This window comes from Bufo bufo, chromosome 1 (assembly GCF_905171765.1).
Source record: "Bufo bufo chromosome 1, aBufBuf1.1, whole genome shotgun sequence".
In the NCBI taxonomy this organism is placed as follows: domain Eukaryota; kingdom Metazoa; phylum Chordata; class Amphibia; order Anura; family Bufonidae; genus Bufo; species Bufo bufo.
Window position 1 is genome coordinate 737,591,724 of NC_053389.1, and position 26,967 is coordinate 737,618,690.

Below are 26,967 nucleotides of genomic sequence, written 5' to 3' on the forward strand. Positions count from 1 at the left end.
CCCTGCTCCCCTCTCCTCCTATGTTGCCGCATTCTATGGCAGTGATTGATTTGTATGGTTAACATGTGCAATGGTTTAGTAGCTCATTATAGTCATCTCTGCAGCCAGACCATGCCCAGTAGTATCTTATCTAAGACCATTCTTTCCATTCTACCACAAAATATATAATTACAATAAATCCTCATGAACATGGCAAAGCCTGCATAGAGGCACATGGCGTCCCCGAGCTTCCATACACCGTAATTATTCAAATGCTTCTGTAACAAAGCATGTGATGAAATCTCACCTTGATATTCATAATCCCCAGTGAAAAATCTCAAATTGCTGTTGCTGAGATTGAAGCATTACATGTAACTGTCTTCACCTCTTGTAAAGTGTTACTACCCTCCTCCTATCACCCCACTAGTGACCCTGCTTCCCCCTCCTCCTGTCACCCAACTAGTGACCCTGCTTCCCCCTCCTCCTGTCACCCAACTAGTGACCCTGCTTCCCCTCCTCCTATCACCCCACTAGTGACCCTGCTCCCCCCTCCGCCTGTCACCTCACTAGTGACCCTGCTCCCCTCTCTCCTCCTGTCACCTCACTAGTGACCCTGCTTCCCCCTTCTCCTGTCCCCCCACTACTTACCCTGCTCCCTCCTCCTCCTGTCACCCTACTAGTGACCCTGCTCCCCCCTCCGCCTATCACCTCACTAGTGACCCTGCTCCCTCCTCCGCCTGTCACCTTATTAGTGACCCTGCTCCCCCCTCCGCCTGTCACCTCACTAGTGACCTTGCTCCCCTCTCTCCTCCTGTCACCCCACTAGTGACCCTGCTTCCCCCTCCTCCTGTCACCCCACTACTGACCCTGCTCCCTCCTCCTCCTGTCACCCCACTAGTGACCCTGCTCCCCCTCCTCCTATCACCCTACTAGTGACCCTGCTTCCCCCTCCTCCTGTCGCCTCACTAGTGACCCTGCTCCCCCCTCCTCCTATCACCCTACTAGTGACCCTGCTTCCCCCTCCTCCTGTCACCCCACTACTGACCCTGCTCCCCCCTCCTCCTGTCACCCTACTAGTAAACCTGCTTCCCCCTCCTCCTGTGACCCCACTACTGACCCTGCTCCCTCCTCCTCCTGTCACCCAACTAGTGACCCTGCTTCCCCCTCCTCCTGTCACCCCACTAGTGACCCAGCTTCCCCTCCTCCTGTCACCTCACTACTGACCCTGCTCCCTCCTCCTCCTGTCACCCCACTAGTGACCCTGCTCCCCCTCCTCCTATCACCCTACTAGTGACCCTGCTTCCCCCCCCTCCTGTCACCCCACTAGTGACCCTGCTTCCCCCTCCTCCTGTCAGCCCACTACTGACCCTGCTCCCTCCTCCTCCTGTCACCAAACTAGTGACCCTGCTTCCCCCTCCTCCTGTCACCCCACTAGTGACCCTGCTTCCCCCTCCTCCTGTCACCTCACTAGTGACCCTGCTCCCCCTCCTCCTATCACCCCACTACTTACCCTGCTCCCTCCTCCTCCTGTCACCCCACTAGTGACCCTGCTCCCCCCTCCGCCTGTCACCTCACTAGTGACCCTGCTCCCTCCTCCGCCTGTCACCCCATTAGTGACCCTGCTCCCTCCTTCTCCTATCACCCTACTAGTGACCCTGCTTCCCCCTCCTCCTGTCACCTCACTACTGACCCTGCTCCCTCCTCCTCCTGTCACCCCACTAGTGACCCTGCTCCCCCCTCCGCCTGTCATCTCACTAGTGACCCTGCTTCCCCCTCTTATCACCCCACTAGTGACCCTGCTTCCCCCTCCTCCTGTCACCCCACTACTGACCCTGCTCCCTCCTCCTCCTGTCACCAAACTAGTGACCCTGCTTCCCCCTCCTCCTGTCACCCCACTAGTGACCCTGCTTCCCCCTCCTTCTGTCACCGTACTAGTGACCCTGCTTCCCCCTCCTCCTGTCACCTCACTAGTGACCCTGCTCCCCCTCCTCCTATCACCCCACTACTGACCCTGTTCTCTCCTCCTCCTGTCACCCCACTAGTGACCCTGCTCTCCCCTCCGCCTGTCACCTCACTAGTGACCCTGCTCCCCTCTCTCCTCCTGTCACCTAACTAGTGACCCTGCTTCCCCCTCCTCTTATCACCCCACTAGTGACCCTGCTTCCCCCTCCTCCTATCACCCCACTAGTGACCCTGCTCCCTCCTCCTCCTGTCACCTCACTAGTGACCCTGCTTCCCCCTCTTATCACCCCACTAGTGACCCTGCTTCCCCCTCCTCCTATCACCCCACTAGTGACCCTGCTCCCTCCTCCTCCTGTCACCTCACTAGTGACCCTGCTCCCCCCTCCGCCTGTCACCTCACTAGTGACCCTGCTCCCCTCTCTCCTCATGTCACCTCACTAGTAACCCTGCTTCCCTCCTGTCACCTTACTAGTGACCCTGCTCCCCGCATGTCACCTCACTAGTGACCCGGCTTCCGCCTCCTCCTGTCACCTCACTATTGACCCTGCTCCCCCCTCCTCCTGTCACCTCACTAGTGACTCTGCTCCCCCCTCTGCCTGTCACCTCACTAGTGACCTGTCATGCCCTGCTCAGACTATGTGCGGAGGTCTGCCAGATTAGCAGCACGTGTCTAGTCATTTGTTTTGTTTTGGAGTTGTGCTAGATCCGCCTCCCTTCAGGTGCTCTGGGTGGGGTCATTGGTTTAAATTACTCTCACTCCCAGGGTGCCGTGCGGGTTATAGCTTCTGTCAGACTGTGGAAGCAAGGAAGGAAGGATTGGCTGTTCCTGCTCTGATAAGATAAGTTGGTTTCTGATTTCTTTGGTTTGCTGTCTAGGCTGTTTGAGTGACGTCTGTCCCCTCCAGGTTCTGAGGGAGCAGGCTGCCCCTTTTCCTCTTCCACCATCTCAGGGATTCTAGGGTATTTTCAGCCCAGGCATGAGGACACATTATTCCCACCTTAAGGGTCTGAATGTGGGCTTAGCAGTATAGGGAGAGCTGTTAGGGATTTGCTAGGAGGTGACCTTATCCCCAGCTTCTCGCCTAGAAACTTGTTTGTTTAGTTATCTGTGTATCTTAGATCCTGTCTGCCGTGACATTATAACCCGCCAAAACTGAGACTGCCATTGCTCAGCGGTTTTGTTATGGCGTCAATTGATGCGCTAGTTGACCGCATGCAGGGATTATCTCTAGAGGTTGCGGATCTGCGTAGTTCGGTCACATGGTGTCAGAATGCTCTGGCAGCAGGTGCAGGTCAAATTTGTGGGAGCCTAAAGTCACTCTTCCTGAGAGATTTGCAGGGGGTGCGGATGACTTTATCCGCTTTAAAGAGTCATGCAAGTTGTATTTTCGGCTGCGTCCATCTTAGTCAGGTGATGAAAGTCAGAGGGTTGGTATAATCATTTCTCTGCTTAAAGGGGACGCACAATCCTGGGCTTTTTCTCTGCCGTCAGGTTCTCTGGCCCTCCGGTCGGTGGAAGAATTTTTCAAAGCCCTGGGATTAATTTACGATAACCCAGATCGGGTCTCGATGGCGGAATCTAAATTGCGTAATTTATTACAGGGTGAACATACTGCAGAGGTTTACTGCATTGAGTTTAAAAGATGGGCTAACGAGTCAGAGTGGAATGACCCCGCGTTACGTAGTCAGTTTTGTCAGGGGTTATCTGAGAGATTGAAAGATGCCCTTGCTTTTCATGAGTACCCTGATTCTTTGGAGAATGCTATGTCTTTGGCAGTACGGTTAGATAGACGTATTAGAGAGAGGTGTAAGGCTCCCTCCATGCAAGGGATCCCTTCTGTGAGTGGTTTCGTCTCTACTGCTTCCCAGGGTGATGTTACAGGTAACTCTGGGGTAGGGGAGGAACCCATGCAGCTGGGTCAGGTATCTTTCCGTTCTGGTAGTAGAGACTTTAGGAAATTGCATAAACTATGTTACTACTGTGGGACAAGTGGTCATTTTATTTTTGCTTGTCCTTTTGTTAAACCGCATGTTGATAAGAAAAAAAAAAAAAAAACGTCCTGACTCTTGGTAGCGTGAATAGAGTGGTGGAGCAAGCAGGTATGCAAGCTCCCTGTAATACTCGTTTTCTCCTTCCAGCTATGGTGGCGCTAGACTCAAGAAACTTTTTTGTTGAAGTATTCATTGACTGTGGTGCTGGGGTAAACCTTATTGACTTTCTTTTTTTTCAAAATCTGGGTCTAAGTACTTCCACTTTAGAAAGAGAGATTCCGGTTTTTGCAATTGATTCTTCCCCTCTTTCTCAAAGTAGTCTCACTCATATTGCTCATTGTATTCAGTTAAGGGTGGGTGATTCACATGTGGAGATTATGTCTTGTTTTGTCATGAAGTATTTGCCCGCTCCTTTAGTCTTCGGGTTACCGTGGTTGACAAAACATAACCCAATTATAGATTGGCAAGCAAGACAAATCATTGGTTGGAGTGAATTTTGTGCGGATAATTGTCTTGGCACATCTATCTCTGGTGTGTCCACTACGCCTCTACCTCAGTATCTCTCAGATTTTGCGGATGTCTTTTCGGAGGGGGGGGCTCAGGAATTGCCCCCTCATCGTGACTATGACTGTCCAGTTAATCTCATCCCAGGAGCTAAGTTGCCAAAGTCTCGGCTTTACAATCTTTCTCAACCCGAAAGAGAGGTCATGCGGAAGTATATCGCAGAGAGTTTGGCAAAAGGTCATATTAGACCATCTAAGTCTCCGGTGGCAGTAGGTTTATTCTTTGTAAAGAAAAAGGATGGATCGCTGAGACCTTGTTTGGATTTCCGGGAATTGAACCGTATTACGGTCTAGGATCCGTATCCCCTTCCTTTGATCTCTGACCCTTTTGATCAGATTGTTGGAGCCAAGGTGTTCTCCAAGTTGGATTTGAGAGGGGCCTACAATCTGATCAGAATCAAGGAAGGGGATGAGTGGAAAATGGCCTTCAATACGCACGAGGGTCATTTTGAGAATCTGGCTATGCCTTTTGGGTTAACGAACGCGCCAGTGGTATTTCAGCGATTCGTCAATGACATTTTCCATCATTTGGTGGGGAGGTTCGTGGTAGTTTACTTGGATGACATTTTAATTTACTCTCCTGATCAGAAGACCCATCAGGATCATGTGAGACAGGTTTTAACAATCCTTCGGGAGAATAAATTATATGCCAAATTGGAGAAATGTGTGTTTTCTGTGCAGGAGCTTCCGTTTTTGGGATATCTGCTTTCTGACTCTGATTTTCGTATGGACCCCGAAAAGGTGGGGGCGGTTCTGGAATGGGACCGACCAGAGAATCAGAAAGCTTTGATGCGTTTTTTGGGGTTTACTAATTATTATAGAAAATTTATTTTGAACTATTCTACCATTGTAAGACCTCTGACTGATATGACTAAGAAGGGCGCCGACGTCTCTGTCTGGTCGGATGAGGCATTGCAGGCCTTTTCGACTATTAAGGAGTGTTTTGCGTCTGCTCCCATTCAGGTGCAGCCCGATGTGTCTCAGCCATTCGTGGTGGAGGTTGATGCATCAGAAGTGGGGGTTGGAGCGGTGCTGTCGCAGGGTTCATCTCCTGGCAAGTGGGTCTCGTGTGCTTTTTTTTCCAAGAAGCTCTCGGTCGCCGAGAAGAATTATGATGTGGGAGATAGGGAGTTGCTGGCCATCAAGTTGGCCTTTGAGGAATGGCGTCACTGGTTGGAGGGGGCGTCTCACCCCTTTACAGTATATACGGATCATAAGAACTTGGCTTACCTTCAATCCGCCAAGCGTCTGAACCCTAGACAGGCCAGATGGTCACTGTTTTTTGCCAGGTTCAATTTTGTGGTTACTTTTCGCCCGGGGATTAAAAACGTCAAGGCGGATGCGTTGTCTCGCAGTTTTCCTGGGGGGTGTGATTCAGAGGATCCTGCTCCGATTTTGGCTGATGGGGTGGTGGTCTCCGCTCTGTACCAAGAATTGGAGATGGAGATGTTGGGAGCCCAGGAGGGGGCTCCTGGTTCTTGTCCCCCAGGGAGGTTGTTTGTTCCTGAAGGACTGCGATACAAGGTATTCAGGGAACATCACGATACTGTCCTTGCTGGACATCCTGGTGGTAAGTCCACCTGTGACCTTGTGTCCCGGAGGTTCTGGTGGCCAGGGTTACGTAAGAGCATTGAGGATTACGTGGCAGCTTGTGAAACCTGTGCGCGGTCAAAGGTAGCTCATACTTGACCGTATGGTTCACTTCTTCATTTGCCTATTCCGTCTCGTCCTTGGACGCACTTGTCTATGGACTTTATTACGGATCTGCCGAGTTCCTCCGGGAAAACAGTAATTTTGGTGGTGGTTGACCGTTTTAGTAAAATGGCTCACTTTATATCGTTAACTAGTCTGCCCAATGCCAAGACTATTGCGCAGATTTTTGTTGATAATATCGTGAAATTGCATGGTATTCCTTCGGATGTGGTTTCTGATAGGGGCACGCAGTTTGTCTCCAGGTTCTGGAGGGCGTTCTGCTCTCAGCTTGGCATTCAACTTTCGTTCTCTTCGGCTTTTCATCCGCAGTCGAATGGACAGACAGAGCGTACTAATCAAAACCTGGAGACCTACTTGAGGTGCTTTGTGGCTGAGAATCAGGAGGACTGGTCCTCATTCTTGTCCCTAGCAGAGTTTGCTTTGAATAACCGTATGCAGGAGTCCACGGGTAAGTCGCCATTTTATGGCGCATACGGTTTTCATCCTCAGTTTGGTACCTTTTCTGGGACTAGTTCCTCTGGGATGCCAGAGGAGGAGAGATTTTCTTATGCCTTGTCTTCTATCTGGCGGAGGATCCAAGTGAATTTGGAGAAGATGGGTGAGTGGTATAAGCGAATGGCTGACAAGAGACGTGTGACTGGTCCGGACCTGTGTGTGGGTGAGCTGGTGTGGTTGTCCACTAAAAATATTAAACTGAGAGTGCCATCTTGGAAACTGGGTCCAAGATTTATTGGTCCGTACAAAATATCTGCGTGATCAATCCAGTAGCGTTTCGGCTGGATCTTCCGCAGACTTGAAGGATCCATGATGTATTCCACAGGTCTTTATTGAAAAAATAACCATCGCCATTGCCCCCTCCTCCTGTTCTGGTCGATGGAAATTTAGAGTTCGAGATCTCCAGGGTTCTTGGCTCTAGAGTTCTTCGGGGTTCCCTTCAGTACCTGGTACACTGGAGGGGATACGGCCCTGAGGAAAGGATGTGGGTTCCGGCGCTGGATGTCAGTGCCAGCCGACTGGTTAGGGCTTTTCACAGATCCCACCCGGATAAGGTTGGTCCAGGGTGTCCGGAGGTCACCCGTAGAAGGGGGGGTACTGTCATGCCCTGCTCAGACTATGTGCGGAGGTCTGCCAGATTAGCAGCACGTGTCTAGTCATTTGTTTTGTTTTGGAGTCGTGCTAGATCCGCCTCCCTTCAGGTGCTCTGGGTGGGGTCGTTGGTTTAAATTACTCTCACTCCCAGGGTTCCGTGCTGGTTATAGCTTCTGTCAGGCTGTGGAAGCAAAGAAGGAAGGATTGGCTGTTCCTGCTCTGATAAGATAAGTTGGTTTCTGATTTCTTTGGTTTGCTGTCTAGGCTGTTTGAGTGACGTCTGTCCCCTCCATGTTCTGAGGGAGCAGGCTGCCCCTTTTCCCCTTTCACCATCTCAGGGATTCTAGGGTATTTTCAGCCCAGGCACGAGGACACATTATTCCCACCTTAAGGGTCTGACTGTGGGCTTAGCAGTATAGGGAGAGCTGTTAGAGATTTGCTAGGAGGTGACCTTATCCCCAGCTTCTCGCCTAGAAACTTGTTTGTTTAGTTATCTGTGTATCTTAGATTCTGTCCGCCGTGATATGACCCTGCTCCCCCCTCCTCCTGTCACCTCAATATTGACCCTGCTTCTCCTTCCTCCTGTCACCCCACATGGAAGCAGCTCAGACTCCACCGACTATGATGGGATCTGTTCAGTTTCCGTTCGGGATCCTGTCTTTTTACCGGACACAAAAGTACTGCATGTAAGGCTTTTTTGTCTGGTCTTTCGACAGAATCTGCAACAGAGGTTCCAAACGCAGCTTCCAACGCAGATTTGAACAAGTGTAGGCCTACGTATTTTGTATTTTAGTAATGCTCACACGTGCCCCCTCACAGTGTTTGCTTTTCTTTCTGGCAAAGGTACCTGATTCTGGTCCGCGAAATTTATACCATGTCTAGTGCGGCCCTCAGATGAAAAATGGTTGGGCACCACTGGTATAGAGTATCGCAATACTTTTTTATGGTATCGAAATTGAATCAAAATTTTGGTATCGTGACAACCCTAGTCAGCAGTTTATCTCATAGACATAACAATGGTGCGGAGCATTAAATAGAATAAAATCCATGTATAACTTGTGCCCCACATGTCTCAGTCCTGTACACCTCTCTTATACTCACCGTAATGTCTCTATCCTGCAGGCCGGACTGGACAGAGCTTCCATCAAGTCACTGAAGTGAGGACCAGACAGACGGTTCTTAGACAGGACAAGTATCTTCAGAGACAGGTTATTCCTTATTACAGATGCCAATTGGATGCAGGAAGTGTCTGGTAGATCATTATCACGCAAACTGTAAGAATAAGAAGATGAGATGTGGGTGAGGCGTCCACAGAGCGTTAGTATAAAATCTGTAGATTGTGACTGTGGACAGAAAATGTCCCCGGCTGTTAGTAAAATCCATAAATGTCATCACTAGAAGCCGCCTCTGGTGTGTGGTGGATGTCAGTAATGGCGGCAGCTATATGATATGTCCATGTCCTAGAAATCCAGAACCCTGAGGAGTGTCCTCACTTTATGGCATGTCATAAATCAGTGATGATGGCAGCACATGAATGTACAAGAGTCATAAAGCTGGAGGAACTTGTGTCAGCGTCATCAGCTGCTGAGCCCCCCCCTTCTCCATCTATTGAGGCCCTCAGTCTGCGGCCCCTGTGGCCTCCATTCTCCTTCCTCCACCATCTATTGTGGCCTCCATTCTCCTTCCTTGACCATCTATTGTGGCCAGGCTCGGACTGGCCCACTGGGGAGCCGGGGAAACCCTCGGTGGGCCCCTGGCATTTTCATTCATAATGATTAGTGCGGCAGGCAACTCTTCAGCTTCCCGCTGGCCAGCACCGCTGCCTGCCACTTCAATGAGCACAACAGTGACTCCTCAGACTTGTCATATAAGTGGCGTCATGGCGAGATGACTGATCCATGATCATTCACCTCGCCACTTCACTTGCCCTGGCCGCAAGTGCCTAGCGCCTCTTCTCCAGACCGCTCCCCTGCAGCGTTGCTTAGTGCAACTGGGCCCACCTTCCACCATCGTGGGCCCCACCTCCTCATACGTGACGTGCCTGCGCTGCGCTCTCCATACATGGCATCCCTACGCAGCGCAGGCACGCAGCCAGTAAGGTTCCCCGCCGCGCCCTAGAGTCTGCAGAGCGCAGCGGCAGGTTTATAGTGTGCCGTGGGTGCCCAGCAATTAGCCCGCTGCCTCCTGCCTGTGAGCAAGACAGATAGAGGCAGTGGATGTCACGCTCTCTGTCTCAGGCTAGTCCAGGCAGTCCAGATAGGTAATACCGTAATAACTGTTAAAATACTATTAAAAAAATATTTTGCACATTTTAGTGCCTCCCCCCCTTGGAAAGTACAACTCCCAGCATGCCTTGTCAGATGCAAACCTTCAGGACCTGCTGGGAGTTGTAGTTTTCCTTTCTGCAACTTTGTTATTTTATGTTGCAATTATGATGCGGGCACACCCGCTGCCCGCACCATCAATTGCCAGTACCAAAATTACTGTATACAAGCAAATAAGGGTGGGTTTACACTTGCGTTCTGGCTTTCCGTTATAGGCTCCAATCCATTTATAACTGAATACCCAGACAGAATGAAAAACGGAAACCTTTAAGAGGCATTCCGTTTTGATACGTCACAATAGAAGTCTATGGGCAAGTATAACGGATACGTCTGGTTTCCGTTATGCATGATGGAAAACAAAGTACTGTCGACAGGATCCGTTATGATTTCCCATAGACTTCTACTATGACGGATCAAAACAGAATGCCTCTTAAAGGTTTCCTTTTTGCATTCCGTCTGTGCGTTCCATTATAATCAGAACCTATAGCAGAATGCCAGAACGCAAGTGTGAACCCACCCTTAAAAGGTTTCTGCCACCACAATTATCCCTATTAAACTGGCTGACATAATCCATATGCAAATGTTCTTCTCCACCTGCCGGTGTTCTAACGAATTTCCTTAGCCTCGTCACTTCCTGTTGTGCCGCGGCTGCACCGAACATGACGTTCCCAGCTTTGGAAGGAGGTGTGCTGGAGGTGTGTCGTGCCGCGCTGCGCAGGCACACAACGACGGTAGGGAAATTTCAGCAGCGGTTAGAGTGTAGGGAAAAATGATGGACCAGTGCGCACGCGCGGCTAACTACTCTACATCCTACTACTCTACTAACTAACTACATCCCTAAAACTATATAAATGTGGTATCACTGTAATCGTACTGACCCGGAGAATGAAGAGAACAGATCAGTTTTACTGCATAGGGAACGCCATAAAACTGGCAGAATCTAATTTTTTTCCAGTTCCACTCCGTTTGGAATTTGTTTCCAGATTCCCACTGTATAGTATGCAAAACCCTCATATGACTATGTGAACTTAAAAATAACAAAGTAAATATTTTAACAAAAAAAACCCTGAAAATCACTCAGTCCTTAAGGGGTTATAAAAGACACATTAAAAAAAAAAAAGTTTTTCAATGAAAAAATTGCTAAATAAAGTTCCCTTCATATATTTGGTACCAGCTCATGTTATGTTATGGAATTTTATTTATGCAGCAAATTAAATGTTGCAAAATATACAATGTAAAAACTCAACATCCCCCCCGATATAGTTAAGGCTACTTTCACACCTGCGTTCGGGTGTCCGCTCGTGAGCTCCGTTTGAAGGGGCTCACAAGCGGCCCCGAACGCATCCGTCCAGCCCTAATGCATTCTCAGTGGACGCGGATCCGCTCAGAATGCATCAGTCTGGCGGCGTTCAGCCTCTGCTCCGCTCAGCAAGCGGACACCTGAACGCTGCTTGCAGCGTTCGGGTGTCCGCCTGGCCGTGCGGAGGCAAGCGGATCCGTCCAGACTTACAATGTAAGTCAATGGGGACGGATCCGTTTGAAGATGACATAATATGGCTCAATCGTCAAACGGATCCGTCCCCCATTGACTTTCAATGTAAAGTCTGGACGGATCCGTTCAGGCTACTTTCACACTTAGAAGTTATAATGCAGACGGATCCGTTCTGAACGGATACAAACGTCTGCATTATAGGAGCGGATCCGTCTGTGCAGACATCAGACGGACCCGCTCTGAACGGCAGTGTGAAAGTAGCCTAATAAAACTTAATCAGTTAGTTATCTATACCCCAAAATGGTTCCATTAATAACTACAACCTGTCCTGCTAAAAACAAGCCCTCATATGGCTTAATCAGCTGGAATTTAAAAAAAGTTATAGCTCTTTGAATATTTGAAGTCAGTTTTGCTAGAGCCTGTGTCCCTCCAGCTGTTGCAAAACTACCACTTCCAGCATGCCCGGACAGCCTACAGCTACGAGCCTACAGGAGGTTATGATGGGAGTTGTAGTTTTACAAGAGCTGGAGGGCCGCAGGTTGAGCATCCCTGGTGTACAGTACATTATGCCACATTTATCAAATGACTCATGTTTGATAAATTTGTCTTATGTTTAAACCTAACACTTGTGTGTAGAAAAGTGACTCTAGTTTTCCTACTCCACCCTCTTCCTGGAGTGAGATTTTTTCCGTTCCCTGCAATGTTTATATGCACCACAGCATGGGCAAAGTCAAGTGCTCTGCTTCTGCCAATGACATGCAATGACATGCTGTTTGTGGCCATGTCACTGCTGAAGCCAGTCATTGGCTGCAGCAGAGCATACTACTATGGCCACACTGTGCCAGATGTAAACACAGCGGAGAACAGAACATGGACATGCAGACGGCAGTGTGGAGAACCAAAGTGGCGGGGAGCAGGTAAGCATGAATCATCTGTTTAGAGAGGCAGGCTGCGGGCACTTGCCAAAAATCTTTTTCCCCAGAGAATCCCTATATAGGCCACATCTTTAACAGTTGTAAAATAAAGTAATGCAAAACAGTTTCCTCTTTACAATGAATGAAATGATGGTATTAAGCATTCTTATATCTAGGACTAACGGGAATGCTGTGCAATGTGAACAGCAAAGTGACTTCACCAGAGCACGTGTTCTTCCTGCGCAGACCTGAGAATACTGCATAGACAGCCGGCCGTTGTGTGCATCCGTGGCCGTTGTTCCGTTTTCCGTGATTTTCTGCGGACCTATTGACTTTCAATGGGTCCGTTGAAAACTCGGAGAATGCACCGTTGTTCATCCGCGGCCGTGATCCGTGTTTCCTGTCCGTCCAAAAAATATGACCTGTCCTATTTTTTTGATGGACAACGGTTCACGGAGCCATTCAAGTCAATGGGTCCGTGAAAAAACACGGATGCACACAAGATTGACATCCACGTCCGTGATCCGTGGCCATAGGCAACTTTCACACAGACGGATCTCAGATCCGTCTGCATAAAAGCTTTTTCAGATATGAGTTTTCACTTTGTGAAAACTCATATCCGACAGTATATTCTAACACAGAGGCATTCCCATAGTGAAGGGGACGCTTCAAGTTAGAATATATTGAGAACTGTGTACAGTCGTGGCCAAAAGTTTTGAGAATGACACAAATATTAGTTTTCACAAAGTTTGCTGCTAAACTGCTTTGTTTCAGTTGTTTCTGTGATGTAGTGAAATATAATTACACGCACTTCATACGTTTCAAAGGCTTTTATCGACAATTACATGACATTTATGCAAAGAGTCAGTATTTGCAGTGTTGGCCCTTCTTTTTCAGGACCTCTGCAATTCGACTGGGCATGCTCTCAATCAACTTCTGGGCCAATTCCTGACTGATAGCAACCCATTCTTTCATAATCACTTCTTGGAGTTTGTCAGAATTAGTGGGTTTTTGTTTGTCCACCCGCCTCTTGAGGATTGACCACAAGTTCTCAATGGGATTAAGATCTGGGGAGTTTCCAGGCCATGGACCCAAAATGTAAACGTTTTGGTCCCCGAGCCACTTAGTTATAACTTTTGCCTTATGGCACGGTGCTCCATCGTGCTGGAAAATGCATTGTTCTTCACCAAACTGTTGTTGGATTGTTGGAAGAAGTTACTGTTGAAGGGTGTTTTGGTACCATTCTTTATTCATGGCTGTGTTTTTGGGCAAAATTGTGAGTGAGCCCACTCCCTTGGATGAGAAGCAACCCCACACATGAATGGTCTCAGGATGCTTTACTGTTGGCATGACACAGCACTGATGGTAGCACTCACCTTTTCTTCTCCGGACAAGCCTTTTTCCAGATAAATCAACAAACTCAAAAATGGTGGCTCACTTCAGGCAGGGTTCTGGAATAGGTGCTTCTAACCCAATATAGAGGAACACCCAACCTCTAGTAATAATTGTAGCAAGATTCAAGGTTAAGGGCGAGCATTCAACAATTGGACCACAATATCATAGTATATAAAATTTAATTAAATCACAATAATACAACGCGTATTTAATTAATAAAATCTGCAATAACATATAAAATCTGTAGACATAAAATACTGAATGCCACAAGTGAAGGTAAATGGTAATGAGAGTCCCTTAATGTCCAAAATCACTGGTATATAAGAAATCTGAACCACAGATAACTGCACTTGAAGTCCAGTGCGCACACTGAAGTTGCTAGAAATAGCAGATTCTTGCGTGCTATTGTTATACTTCCGAATCCAATGCGCATGTAAGTATAGCAATAAGATTGTAAACCCTAGATAGCTGCACTTGAAGTCCAGTGCGCACACTGAAGCTGCTGGAAGTAACAAATTCTTGCGCGCTATTGTTATACTTCCGAGTCCAATGCGCATATAAGTATAGCAATGAGATTGTGAGCTCTTGCGCACTAGTAATTGGCAGTGGAGCCAAACGAACTCCTGCTTGCGTAACAACACGTGTCCTTGAGTACAGGTTTGTACAATGGATATATACGCTTATTCAAATGATTAGCCCGTCACATAAAGATCTCGACCGGAGTCTTCCTACCTTCCCATCGGTACGTCTCGCAAATACCTCTATAGACGTGCAAGGTAGATGAGCGGCATGGAACGCTCCCGGCCTCTCGCTTGTGGTTCCTGTCGTTAGTTAGTCCCAGATCTCGCGGTATTTTAAATGTGATCTGTGTCCGGACGTCGGAGAGCAGAAATTAGCAAATTCTGTGCTCTGCGTATTGAATATCCAACTTCATCTGTTAGAATATAGTTTGCATGGCCATGCATAAGGTGCGGAGGTGCTGTTTCAACAGGTGTGCGGCCCAGACGCGTTTCGGGAATCCTTTTCCCTTCGTCAGTGGTACAGCATCACCTGTAAGCCTCCGTCTTTTATATCGTAGATGAGCACCAAAACCTGGATCGCTGGATTCACTTGGAACATTAAGAAATCGCATGTGTTTTTATTGTGCGTTTTCAGTGCGGTTTTTTCGGGAGTATGCGTTTTTTCATGATATAGATTCCTTCTTACATTCTATAAAGCTGGTGTGCACCCAATTTGTTATTACTCATTGCCTATGTAAGTTATTAGCAATTTTCTAAATCTCCAATATAAAAACATATAAACATATAATATTATCATTTTTCTGAATCTTCAGCATAAAATCAAGGTGAATTATCTATATGCTGTCTGAGTCTATATGCTTATTGGTGCAATTAATCATTTATGGCTTCATTACTGTATAAAATATCAATATAAAATCTATAATATATAATGTATATAATATATGACAAATAAATCTAAGATATATAAAATCCCTATTGTATATCACCGACTATATAGTGGCAATATAGACCTTTATTGATATAAAAATAAAAATGCAAATAAAAACAAGATAAAAATACTAATACAATTCTTAAAAATACTACTCATTGTAGATGGTGGTAAAATGTATAAAAATAAGAGGTTGAGAGGCTGATTCAAAATGCACAATCTGGTTTTGTTGGAGATGTACAGATATGGGGATCCTAACTATGTTTGGTTATGATGTATAAGACTGGGGGCCCACGTCCGAATCCACGACTCAGTGTCGATAAACGGCCTGACTGAGTCGCAAGAGTCGGAACGGGGGCACCCAGTCTATAGAAACCCCAAAATTTCTAGTTCGGCATTCAAACCCACTGGCAACAATGATCCAAATTGGTATATATGTCTGGATTCTGTCCTTGACATCTGTTTGATATAGTTGCCACCACACCAGTGTTTGTTTACCTTTTCCAGTGCCATAAACACCAGGCCTGAGGGATCTTTATTGTGTATGTCTTTGTAATGTTTAGATAGACAGTGTTTTTCATACCCCTTTCGTATGTTGGCTATATGTTCAGCCATCCTGGTTTTCATAGGACGTTTGGTTCTGCCTATGTACTGTCTCCTACAAGGGCACTGGATTAGGTAAATAACTCCTGTCGTGTTGCAAGTCAGACAATCCTTAATATCCCATATGTGGTTATTTTGTGTTGAGGAGATTGTAGTAGTCTTCCTGAATGCGGGATTGACCTTGCAGGCCATGCATTTCCCACATTTGAAAAAACCTTTTAGATTCATCCAAGTGCCCAAAATTGTATTCTCATTTTTCGATACTTTAGATTTTTTAATCGATGGGGCTATTTTTAGGCCTAAATTAGGTGCCTTGGTGAATACTAGTGCCGGCGTGGTTGGTAAAAGATGGCCTATCCTTTTATCATTTAGAATATGGTGCCAGTGGGTTTTAATAATTTTTTGTAACCGTTTGGAGCTATTATTAGATGGAAGGACAATTTTATTGTTGATGACCTCACTGCCTTGTGTTCCTTCAATCATTGGTTCCTTATTTATAAAGAAGGTACTCCTATCTAGTTTCCTGTTTTTTTCTAATGCTGTGTTAATCACTATTTCAGGGTATTGTCTTTCCATAAATTGTTCCCTCATTTTGGCCGCTTCTTGTTCAAAATCTAAATCCTGTGTGCAGTTTCTTCTTATTCTGCGGAATTGACCGTATGGGACATTTATCAACCAGGAAAACTGTATAAAACTATTTGTCGAGGTAGGTTTTGAAAATGTATTACAGATATATCTTTGTTCTACTCTTTTTATTTTCAAATCCAAAAATTCTGTCTCCTCTATAATGTTTGCAGTGAATCTCAAGTTTAACTGATTCTGATTGATTTCTTCCAAGAACGAATCAAGTTCTTCTCTGCTTTTTTTCCAAATAAAGATGACATCATCTATAAATCTCCGCCATAGGACCAGATCCCCCCCCAGCCTGGGCTCAATGATGTTATATTCCCATTCTGCCAAAAACAAATTTGCATAGCTGGGGGCGAATCTGGTCCCCATGGCGGTCCCACATTTCTGCAGATAAAAATTTTCCTCAAAGTAAAAATAATTGTGGGTCAAAATGTACCTTATACCTTCTAGGATAAATTCTATACATGTCTTGTCAATTGTGCTATCCCTTCTTAGTTGTTCCCCTACTGCTAGTATACCTTGTTGATGGTCAATCACTGTGTACAGTGACTGAACATCAAGTGTACCCATAATCCAACCTGGTTCAGTTTGCATTTCTTCCAATATTTTTATAATGTGGGTTGTATCTTTAATATACGAAACAGTTTTTTTGACTACCGGTTGTATCTGAACATCTATGTATTTAGACAAATTAGAAGATATTGAACCGATACCCGAGACTATCGGTCGACCCGGCAGTTTGTCCAGACTTTTATGCACTTTGGGGAGACAATAGAAGACTGGTAGTCTCCTTTGTGTCCCCAAAATGAAATCATACTCCTGTTTGGTAATTATTGAAAGTTCGAGACCATTCTTACATAATAGTTTTAGATCCTGCTCAAAGCCATCTAGGGGGTCATTTTTCAACTGCATGTACGTCTCAGTATCTGTTAGTTGTCGTAGACATTCTTCATTATAGTCTGATATATTTAGGACAACCAATGCTCCTCCCTTATCTGCGGGTCGTATAGTGATGGCTTCATTTTTTTGTAACTGTTTAATAGCCTGGTACTCTTGTCTCGTCAAATTACCCTGGCATATAGATCCTGTTCTTAATTTACGTATATCTTCTTCTACATTTCTTTGAAAGGTGGCCATTTCTGCACTGATTTCATTCCTAGGAAAGAATGTTTCTTTCCTTTTCTGTTTATTATTTCAATATTTAGATGTTTATTATTTAACATCTAAATCCCCAAAGGAATTACCAGACAGAAAATAGCCAAGTTCAAGTAATTTCACTCAGTCACAAATAAAATTATTAGAAAAGGGTCTGAAATTTGCTCCTACGGAAAAAATAGACAGATTCTCTGCATATATAGGGATCCAAAAATATATAAGAAATATCTGTTTAAAAAAACCACTTTCTAAAAAACCCAATAATGAAAAATACTTCCACGGACCAGAGCAAACCCACATTGAAAAATAAGTCCACATTCTTTCCTAGGAATGAAATCAGTGCAGAAATGGCCACCTTTCAAAGAAATGTAGAAGAAGATATACGTAAATTAAGAACAGGATCTATATGCCAGGGTAATTTGACGAGACAAGAGTACCAGGCTATTAAACAGTTACAAAAAAATGAAGCCATCACTATACGACCCGCAGATAAGGGAGGAGCATTGGTTGTCCTAAATATATCAGACTATAATGAAGAATGTCTACGACAACTAACAGATACTGAGACGTACATGCAGTTGAAAAATGACCCCCTAGATGGCTTTGAGCAGGATCTAAAACTATTATGTAAGAATGGTCTCGAACTTTCAATAATTACCAAACAGGAGTATGATTTCATTTTGGGGACACAAAGGAGACTACCAGTCTTCTATTGTCTCCCCAAAGTGCATAAAAGTCTGGACAAACCGCCGGGTCGACCGATAGTCTCGGGTATCGGTTCAATATCTTCTAATTTGTCTAAATACATAGATGTTCAGATACAATCGGTAGTCAAAAAAACAGTTTCTTATATTAAAGATACAACCCACATTATAAAAATATTGGAAGAAATGCAAACTGAACCAGGTTGGATTATGGGTACACTTGATGTTCAGTCACTGTACACAGTGATTGACCATCAACAAGGTATACTAGAAGTAGGGGAACAACTAAGAAGAGATGGCACAATTGACAAGACATGTATAGAATTTATCCTAGAAGGTATAAGGTACATTTTGACCCACAATTATTTTTACTTTGAGGAAAATTTTTATCTGCAGAAATGTGGGACCGCCATGGGGACCAGATTCGCCCCCAGCTATGCAAATTTGTTTTTGGCAGAATGGGAATATAACATCATTGAGCCCAGGCTGGGGGGGGGATCTGGTCCTATGGTGGAGATTTATAGATGATGTCATCTTTATTTGGAAAAAAAGCAGAGAAGAACTTGATTCGTTCTTGGAAGAAATCAATCAGAATCAGTTAAACTTGAGATTCACTGCAAACATTATAGAGGAGATAGAATTTTTGGATTTGAAAATAAAAAGAGTAGAACAAAGATATATCTGTAATACATTTTCAAAACCTACCTCGACAAATAGTTTTATACAGTTTTCCAGCTGTCATTTGCCGACCTGGTTGATAAATGTCCCATACGGTCAATTCCGCAGAATAAGAAGAAACTGCACACAGGATTTAGATTTTGAACAAGAAGCGGCCAAAATGAGGGAACAATTTATGGAAAGACAATACCCTGAAATAGTGATTAACACAGCATTAGAAAAAAACAGGAAACTAGATAGGAGTACCTTCTTTATAAATAAGGAACCAATGATTGAAGGAACACAAGGCAGTGAGGTCATCAACAATAAAATTGTCCTTCCATCTAATAATAGCTCCAAACGGTTACAAAAAATTATTAAAACCCACTGGCACCATATTCTAAATGATAAAAGGATAGGCCATCTTTTACCAACCACGCCGGCACTAGTATTCACCAAGGCACCTAATTTAGGCCTAAAAATAGCCCCATCGATTAAAAAATCTAAAGTATCGAAAAATGAGAATACAATTTTGGGCACTTGGATGAATCTAAAAGGTTTTTTCAAATGTGGGAAATGCATGGCCTGCAAGGTCAATCCCGCATTCAGGAAGACTACTACAATCTCCTCAACACAAAATAACCACATATGGGATATTAAGGATTGTCTGACTTGCAACACGACAGGAGTTATTTACCTAATCCAGTGCCCTTGTAGGAGACAGTACATAGGCAGAACCAAACGTCCTATGAAAACCAGGATGGCTGAACATATAGCCAACATACGAAAGGGGTATGAAAAACACTGTCTATCTAAACATTACAAAGACATACACAATAAAGATCCCTCAGGCCTGGTGTTTATGGCACTGGAAAAGGTAAACAAACACTGGTGTGGTGGCAACTATATCAAACAGATGTCAAGGACAGAATCCAGACATATATACCAATTTGGATCATTGTTGCCAGTGGGTTTGAATGCCGAACTAGAAATTTTGGGGTTTCTATAGACTGGGTGCCCCCGTTCCGACTCTTGCGACTCAGTCAGGCCGTTTATCGACACTGAGTCGTGGATTCGGACGTGGGCCCCCAGTCTTATACATCATAACCAAACATAGTTAGGATCCCCATATCTGTACATCTCCAACAAAACCAGATTGTGCATTTTGAATCAGCCTCTCAACCTCTTATTTTTATACATTTTACCACCATCTACAATGAGTAGTATTTTTAAGAATTGTATTAGTATTTTTATCTTGTTTTTATTTGCATTTTTATTTTTATATCAATAAAGGTCTATATTGCCACTATATAGTCGGTGATATACAATAGGGATTTTATATATCTTAGATTTATTTGTCATATATTATATACATTATATATTATAGATTTTATATTGATATTTTATACAGTAATGAAGCCATAAATGATTAATTGCACCAATAAGCATATAGACTCAGACAGCATATAGATAATTCACCTTGATTTTATGCTGAAGATTCAGAAAAATGATAATATTATATGTTTATATGTTTTTATATTGGAGATTTAGAAAATTGCTAATAACTTACATAGGCAATGAGTAATAACAAATTGGGTGCACACCAGCTTTATAGAATGTAAGAAGGAATCTATATCATGAAAAAACGCATACTCCCGAAAAAACCGCACTGAAAACGCACAATAAAAACACATGCGATTTCTTAATGTTCCAAGTGAATCCAGCGATCCAGGTTTTGGTGCTCATCTACGATATAAAAGACGGAGGCTTACAGGTGATGCTGTACCACTGACGAAGGGAAAAGGATTCCCGAAACGCGTCTGGGCCGCACACCTGTTGAAACAGCACCTCCGCACCTTATGCATGGCCATGCAAACTATATTCTAACAGATGAAGTTGGATATTCAATACGCAGAGCACAGAATTTGCTAATTTCTGCTCTCCGACGTCCGGACACAGATCACATTTAAAATACCGCGAGATCTGGGACTAACTAACGACAGGAACCACAAGCGAGAGGCCGGGAGCGTTCCATGCCGCTCATCTACCTTGCACGTCTATAGAGGTATTTGCGAGACGTACCGATGGGAAGGTAGGAAGACTCCGGTCGAGATCTTTATGTGACGGGCTAATCATTTGAATAAGCGTATATATCCATTGTACAAACCTGTACTCAAGGACACGTGTTGTTACGCAAGCAGGAGTTCGTTTGGCTCCACTGCCAATTACTAGTGCGCAAGAGCTCACAATCTCATTGCTATACTTATATGCGCATTGGACTCGGAAGTATAACAATAGCGCGCAAGAATTTGTTACTTCCAGCAGCTTCAGTGTGCGCACTGGACTTCAAGTGCAGCTATCTAGGGTTTACAATCTTATTGCTATACTTACATGCGCATTGGATTCGGAAGTATAACAATAGCACGCAAGAATCTGCTATTTCTAGCAACTTCAGTGTGCGCACTGGACTTCAAGTGCAGTTATCTGTGGTTCAGATTTCTTATATACCAGTGATTTTGGACATTAAGGGACTCTCATTACCATTTACCTTCACTTGTGGCATTCAGTATTTTATGTCTACAGATTTTATATGTTATTGCAGATTTTATTAATTAAATACGCGTTGTATTATTGTGATTTAATTAAATTTTATATACTATGATATTGTGGTCCAATTGTTGAGTGCTCGCCCTTAACCTTGAATCTTTTTCCAGATACCCCAAACAATCGGAAAGAGGCTTCATCGGAGAATATGACTTTGCCCCAGTCCTCAGCAGTCCATTCACCATACTTTCTGCAGAAGATCAATCTGTCCCTGATGTTTTTTTTGGAGAGAAGTGGCTTCTTTGCTGCCCTTCTTGACACCAGGCCATCTTCCAAAAGTCTTCGCCTCACTGTGCGTGCAGATGCGCTCACACCTGCCTGCTGCCATTCCTGAGCAAGCTCTGCACTGGTGGCACTCCGATCCCGCAGCTGAATCCTCTTTAGGAGACGATCCTGGCGCTTGCTGGACTTTCTTGGACGCCCTGAAGCCTTCTTAACAAGAATTGAACCTCTTTCCTTGAAGTTCTTGATGATTCTATAAATTATTGATTGAGGTGCAATCTTAGTAGCCACAATATCCTTGCCTGTGAAGCCATTTTTATGCAACGCAATGATGGCTGCACGCGTTTCTTTGCAGGTCACCATGGTTAACAATGGAAGAACAATGATTTCAAGCATCACTCTCCTTTTAACATGTCAAGTCTGCCATTTTAACCCAATCAGCCTGACATAATGATCTCCAGCCTTGTGCTTGTCAACATTCTCACCTGAGTTAACAAGACGATTACTGAAATGATCTCAGCAGGTCCTTTAATGACAGCAATGAAATTCAGTGGAAAGTTTTTTTTGGGATTAAGTTAATTTTCATGGCAAAGAAGGACTATGCAATTCATCTGATCCCTCTTCATAAGATTCTGGAGTATATGCAAATTGCTATTATAAAAACTTAAGCAGCAACTTTTCCAATTTCCAATATTTATGTAATTCTCAAAACTTTTGGCCACGACTGTACATGACTGCCCCCTGCTGCCTAGCAGCACCCGATCTTTCACAAGGGGCTGTGATCCGCACAATTAACCCATCAGGTGTCGCACCTGAGGGGTTAATTGTGTGTATCATAGCCCCCTGTAAGAGATCAGGTGCCTCCAGGCAGGAGGGGGCAGACCCCCCTCCCCTGTATTTAACTCATTGGTGGCCAGTGCGGCCTCCCCTCTCCCCCCCTCCCTAATTAAAATCACCCCCCCATCATTGGTGGCCAGTGCGGCCTCACCTCTCCCCCCCCTAATTAAAATCACGTTCCGAATCCCCCATCATTGGTGGCCAGTGCGGCCTCACCTCTCCTCCCCCCCTTGTTAAAATCACGTTCCCCTATCATTGGTGGCCAGTGCGGCCTCACCTCTCCCCCCCCTAGTTAAAATCACGTTCCGAATCCCCCATCATTGGTGGCCAGTGCGACCTCGCCTCTCCCCCCCCCTAGTTAAAATCACGTTCCGAATCCCTTATCATTGGTGGCAAGTGCGGCCTCACCTCCCCCCCCTAGTTAAAATCACGTTCCCCCATCATTGGTGGCCAGTGCGGCCTCATCTCTCCCCCCCCCTAGTTAAAATCACGTTCCCCCATCATTGTTGGCCAGTGCAGCCTCACCTCTCCCCCCCCCCCAGTTAAAATCACGTTCCCCCATCATTGGTGGCAGCGGAAAGTTCCGATCGGAGTGCCAGTTTAATCGCTGGGGCTCCGATCGGTAACCATGGCAACCAGGACGTTACTGCAGTCCTGGTTGCCATGGTTACTTAGCAATTTTTAGAAGCATTATACTTACCTGTGATGTCTGTGATAGGTCCTACAAGTAAGTGACAGGTCTGTGCTATAAGCAATGCGCCGCACAGACCTTTCACTTACCAGTAAGAGGAGCGCCCGGCCGGTCACAGACAGCGAAGGTAATTATAATGCTTTTAAAAATTGCTAAGTAACCATGGCAACCAGGACTGCAGTAGCGTCCTGGTTGGAACTCTCCGCTGCCACCAATGATAGGGGAACGTGATTTTAACTAGGGGGGGAGAGGTGAGGCCGCACTGGCCACCAATGATGGGGGATTTGAACGTGATTTTAACTAGGGGTGGGGAGAGGTGAGGCCGCACTGGCCACCAATGATGGGGGAACGTGATTTTAACTAGGGGGGGGGAGAGGTGAGGCCGCACTGGCCACCAATGAATGTAATACAGGGGAGGGAGGGGGGTGTGCCCCCTCCTGCCTGGCAGCACCTGATCTCTTACAGGGGGCTATGATACGCACAATTAACTCCTCAGGTGCTGCACCTGAGGGGTTAATTGTGCGGATCACAGCCCCCTGTAAGAGATCGGGTGCTGCCAGGCAGCAGGGGGCAGTCATGTACAAAGTTCTTAGTATATTCTAACTTGAAGCGTCCCCATCACTATGGGAACACCTCTGTGTTAGAATATACTGTCGGATTTGATTTTCACGATCGAACTCAAATCCGATGGTATATTCTAACAGAGGCATTCCCATGGTGATGGGGACGCTTCAAGTTAAAATATACCATCGGATTGGAGAAAACTCCGATCCGATGGTATAATAGGGACTCCTGACTTTACATTGAAAGTCAATGGGGGACGGATCCGTTTGCAATTGCACCATATTGTGTCAACGTCAAATGGATCCGTCCCCATTGACTTGCATTGTAAGTCAGGACGGATCCGTTTGGGTCCGCACGGCCAAGCGGACACCAAAACGATTTTTTTTTTTACTCTCCTTCATGTCCGTGGATTCTCCAAAAATCAAGGAAGACCCACGGAAGAAAAAACGGACACGGATCACGGAAAAACGGAACCCGTTTTTGCAGACCGCAAAAAAAACGGTCGTGTGCATGAGGCCTTATTCTCAGATGCCGGGATCGGCGATGAATGCAGCATCTGAAAGGTTCAATGAGAGGGGGTAGTGCAATCGCGGTTCCCCATCACTGCACCCACTACATACAAAGAAATGCGCTTTGTGACAAAGTAATTCGTCATGAAACAAGTTTGTTTGTGAAATTCGGCAAAGCAGCCGAATCAAATTTTCCATAACTTTGCTCATAATTAATCACTTTGTTTAATTGACCAGCTCCAGTGCATTATGATGAGTCATGAATATTCATGAGCTCCTGGCTTTTTTCACCCCCTGCTGCTGATTCAGTTGGAAAAGAACTGCCTTGAGTTCATGAATATGGGGACTTTGCATGTGCTGAAGCTGTTATAACCTAGCAGCATAAAACTGGTGACAGACCATGTTGATAATAAAAACTAAGCATTAGGGCTCTTTCACACGAGCGTGTTCCTTGCACGCTCCATGTTAGAGAGGGATGGTGCGTTCTGGACTTATGACTGATAATGCTTTGTGCCTCTGTATGACCTTATTGTTACAGAATCATAGTGACAGCTTTATGTCCGTATGATTCTGTAAAGGAAAGGTCACGTAGAATCAGGAAAAAGTGAATAACCACGCAGTTCTAATTTTAATAATATTTTGTGGGCAATGTCTTCTAAATGACCCTCTGCTTCTGAAGAAAAATCAGAAGAAGCTGCACCCAAAAAAAAAAAAATATAAAACTGGTGCACAAAAGAGACTAACGGCTACCCGAAAACATAGAAACATAGAATGTGTCGGCAGATAAGAACCATTTGGCCCATCTAGTCTGCCCAATATACTGAATACTATGGATAGCCCCCGGCCCTATCTTATATGAAGGATGGCCTTATGCCTATCCCATGCATGCTTAAACCCCTTCACTGTATTTGCAGCTACCACTTCTGCAGGAAGGCTATTCCATGCATCCACTACTCTCTCAGTAAAGTAATACTTCCTTATATTACTTTTAAACCTTTGCCCCTCTAATTTAAAACTGTGTCCTCTTGTGGTAGTTTTTCTTCTTTTAAATATGCTCTCTTCCTTTACCGAGTTGATTCCCTTTATGTATTTAAAAGTTTCTATCATATCCCCTCTGTCTCTTCTTTCTTCCAAGCTATACATATTAAGGTCCTTTAACCTTTCCTGGTAAGTTTTATCCTGCAATCCATGTACTAGTTTAGTAGCTCTTCTCTGAACTCTCTCTAGAGTATCTATATCCTTCTGGAGATATGGCCTCCAGTACTGCGCACAATACTCCAAGTGAGGTCTCACCAGTGTTCTGTACAGCGGCATAAGCACTTCACTCTTTCTACTGCTTATACCTCTCCCTATACATCCAAGCATTCTGCTGGCATTTCGTGCTGCCCTATTACATTGTCTTCCCACCTTTAAGTCTTCTGAAATAATTACTCCTAAATCCCTTTCCTCAGATACTGAGGTCAGGACTGTGTCAAATATTCTATATTCTGCCCTTGGGTTTTTACGCCCCAGGTGCATTATCTTGCACTTATCTACATTAAATTTCAGTTTCCAGAGTTCTGACCATTCTTCTAGTTTTCCTAAATCCTTTTCCATTTGGCGTTTCCCTCCAGGAACATCAACCCTGTTACATATCTTTGTGTCATCAGCAAAAAGACAAACCTTACCAGCGAGGCCTTTTGCAATATCACTTATGAAGATATTAAACAAAATCGGTCCCAGTACAGATCCCTGTGGAACCCCACTGGTAACATGACCTTGTTTTGAATGTTCTCCATTGACTACAACCCTCTGTTGTCTGTCACTCAGCCACTGCCTAATCCACTCAACAATATGGGAGTCCATGCTCAATGACTGCAGTTTATTGATAAGTCTTCTATGTGGGACAGTGTCAAAAGCCTTACTAAAATCTAGATATGCGATGTCTACTGCACCTCCACCGTCTATTATTTTATTCACCCAGTCAAAAAAATCTATAAGATTTGTTTGACATGATCTCCCTGAAGTAAACCCATGTTGTTTTTCATCTTGCAATCCATGGGATTTTAGATGTTCCACAATCCTATCCTTTAATAGGGTTTCCATTAATTTGCCTACTATTGATGTCAGACTCACTGGTCTATAGTTGCTCGATTCCTCCCTACTACCTTTCTTGTGAATGGGCACGACATTTGCCAATTTCCAATCTTCCGGGACGACTCCTGTTACTAATGATTGGTTAAATAAATCTGTTAACGGTTTTGCCAGCTCACCACTAAGCTCTTTTAATAATTTTGGGTGTATCTCATCAGGCCCCTGTGACTTATTTGTCTTCACCTTAGACAGCAAACTTAGAACATCTTCCTCTGTAAAGATACATGCATCAAACGATTTGTTAGTCATTCTTTCTAGTGGAGGTCCTTCTCCTTTTTCTTTTGTAAAAACTGAACAGAAGTATTCATTAAGGCAGTCGGCTAGCCCTTTATTCTCTTCTACATACCTTCCGTCCTTTGTTTTTAATTTAGTTATTCCTTGTTTTAATTTCCTTTTTTCATTTATATATCTGAAGAATGTCTTATCCCCTTTTTTCATAGACTGAGCTAGTTTTTCTTCTGCCTGCGCTTTAGAAGTTCTTATAACTTGCTTGGCCTCTCTCTGCCTAATCTTGTAGATTTCCTTATCTTCATTGCTCTGGGTTTTTTTATAATTACAAAATGCTAGCTTTTTATTTTTAATGATTTGGGCCACTTCTGCTGAGTACCACAGTGGTCTCCTCCTTTTTTTGCTTTTACTGACAAGTCTAATGCAATTTTCTGTTGCCTTCAATAATGCACCTTTTAAGTAGTCCCATTTCTCCTGGACTCCATGTAATCCGTTCCAGTCTGATAAGGACTCATTTATGACTAATTTCATTTTTGAAAAGTCTGTTTTTCTAAAATC

The 26,967-nt window shown here is 44.7% G+C and overlaps 1 protein-coding gene across 6 annotated transcripts in view; it reads right to left on the reverse strand.

Annotated features, from left to right (window-relative positions):
- The window catches only part of LOC120986083 (NACHT, LRR and PYD domains-containing protein 12-like), a 285,272-nt gene that overhangs the window by 66,728 nt on the left and 191,577 nt on the right, over nt 1–26,967 (reverse strand). For 4 of the 6 annotated variants that reach the window (XM_040414414.1, XM_040414413.1, XM_040414411.1 and 1 more), the window contains one exon: nt 8,400–8,570. The exons of the other annotated variants lie outside the window; for them this stretch is intronic. In XM_040414414.1, coding sequence (XP_040270348.1) covers nt 8,400–8,570 — 171 coding nt within the window. The remainder of the gene's footprint in view (nt 1–8,399; nt 8,571–26,967) is intronic. 6 annotated transcript variants of the gene reach the window in all.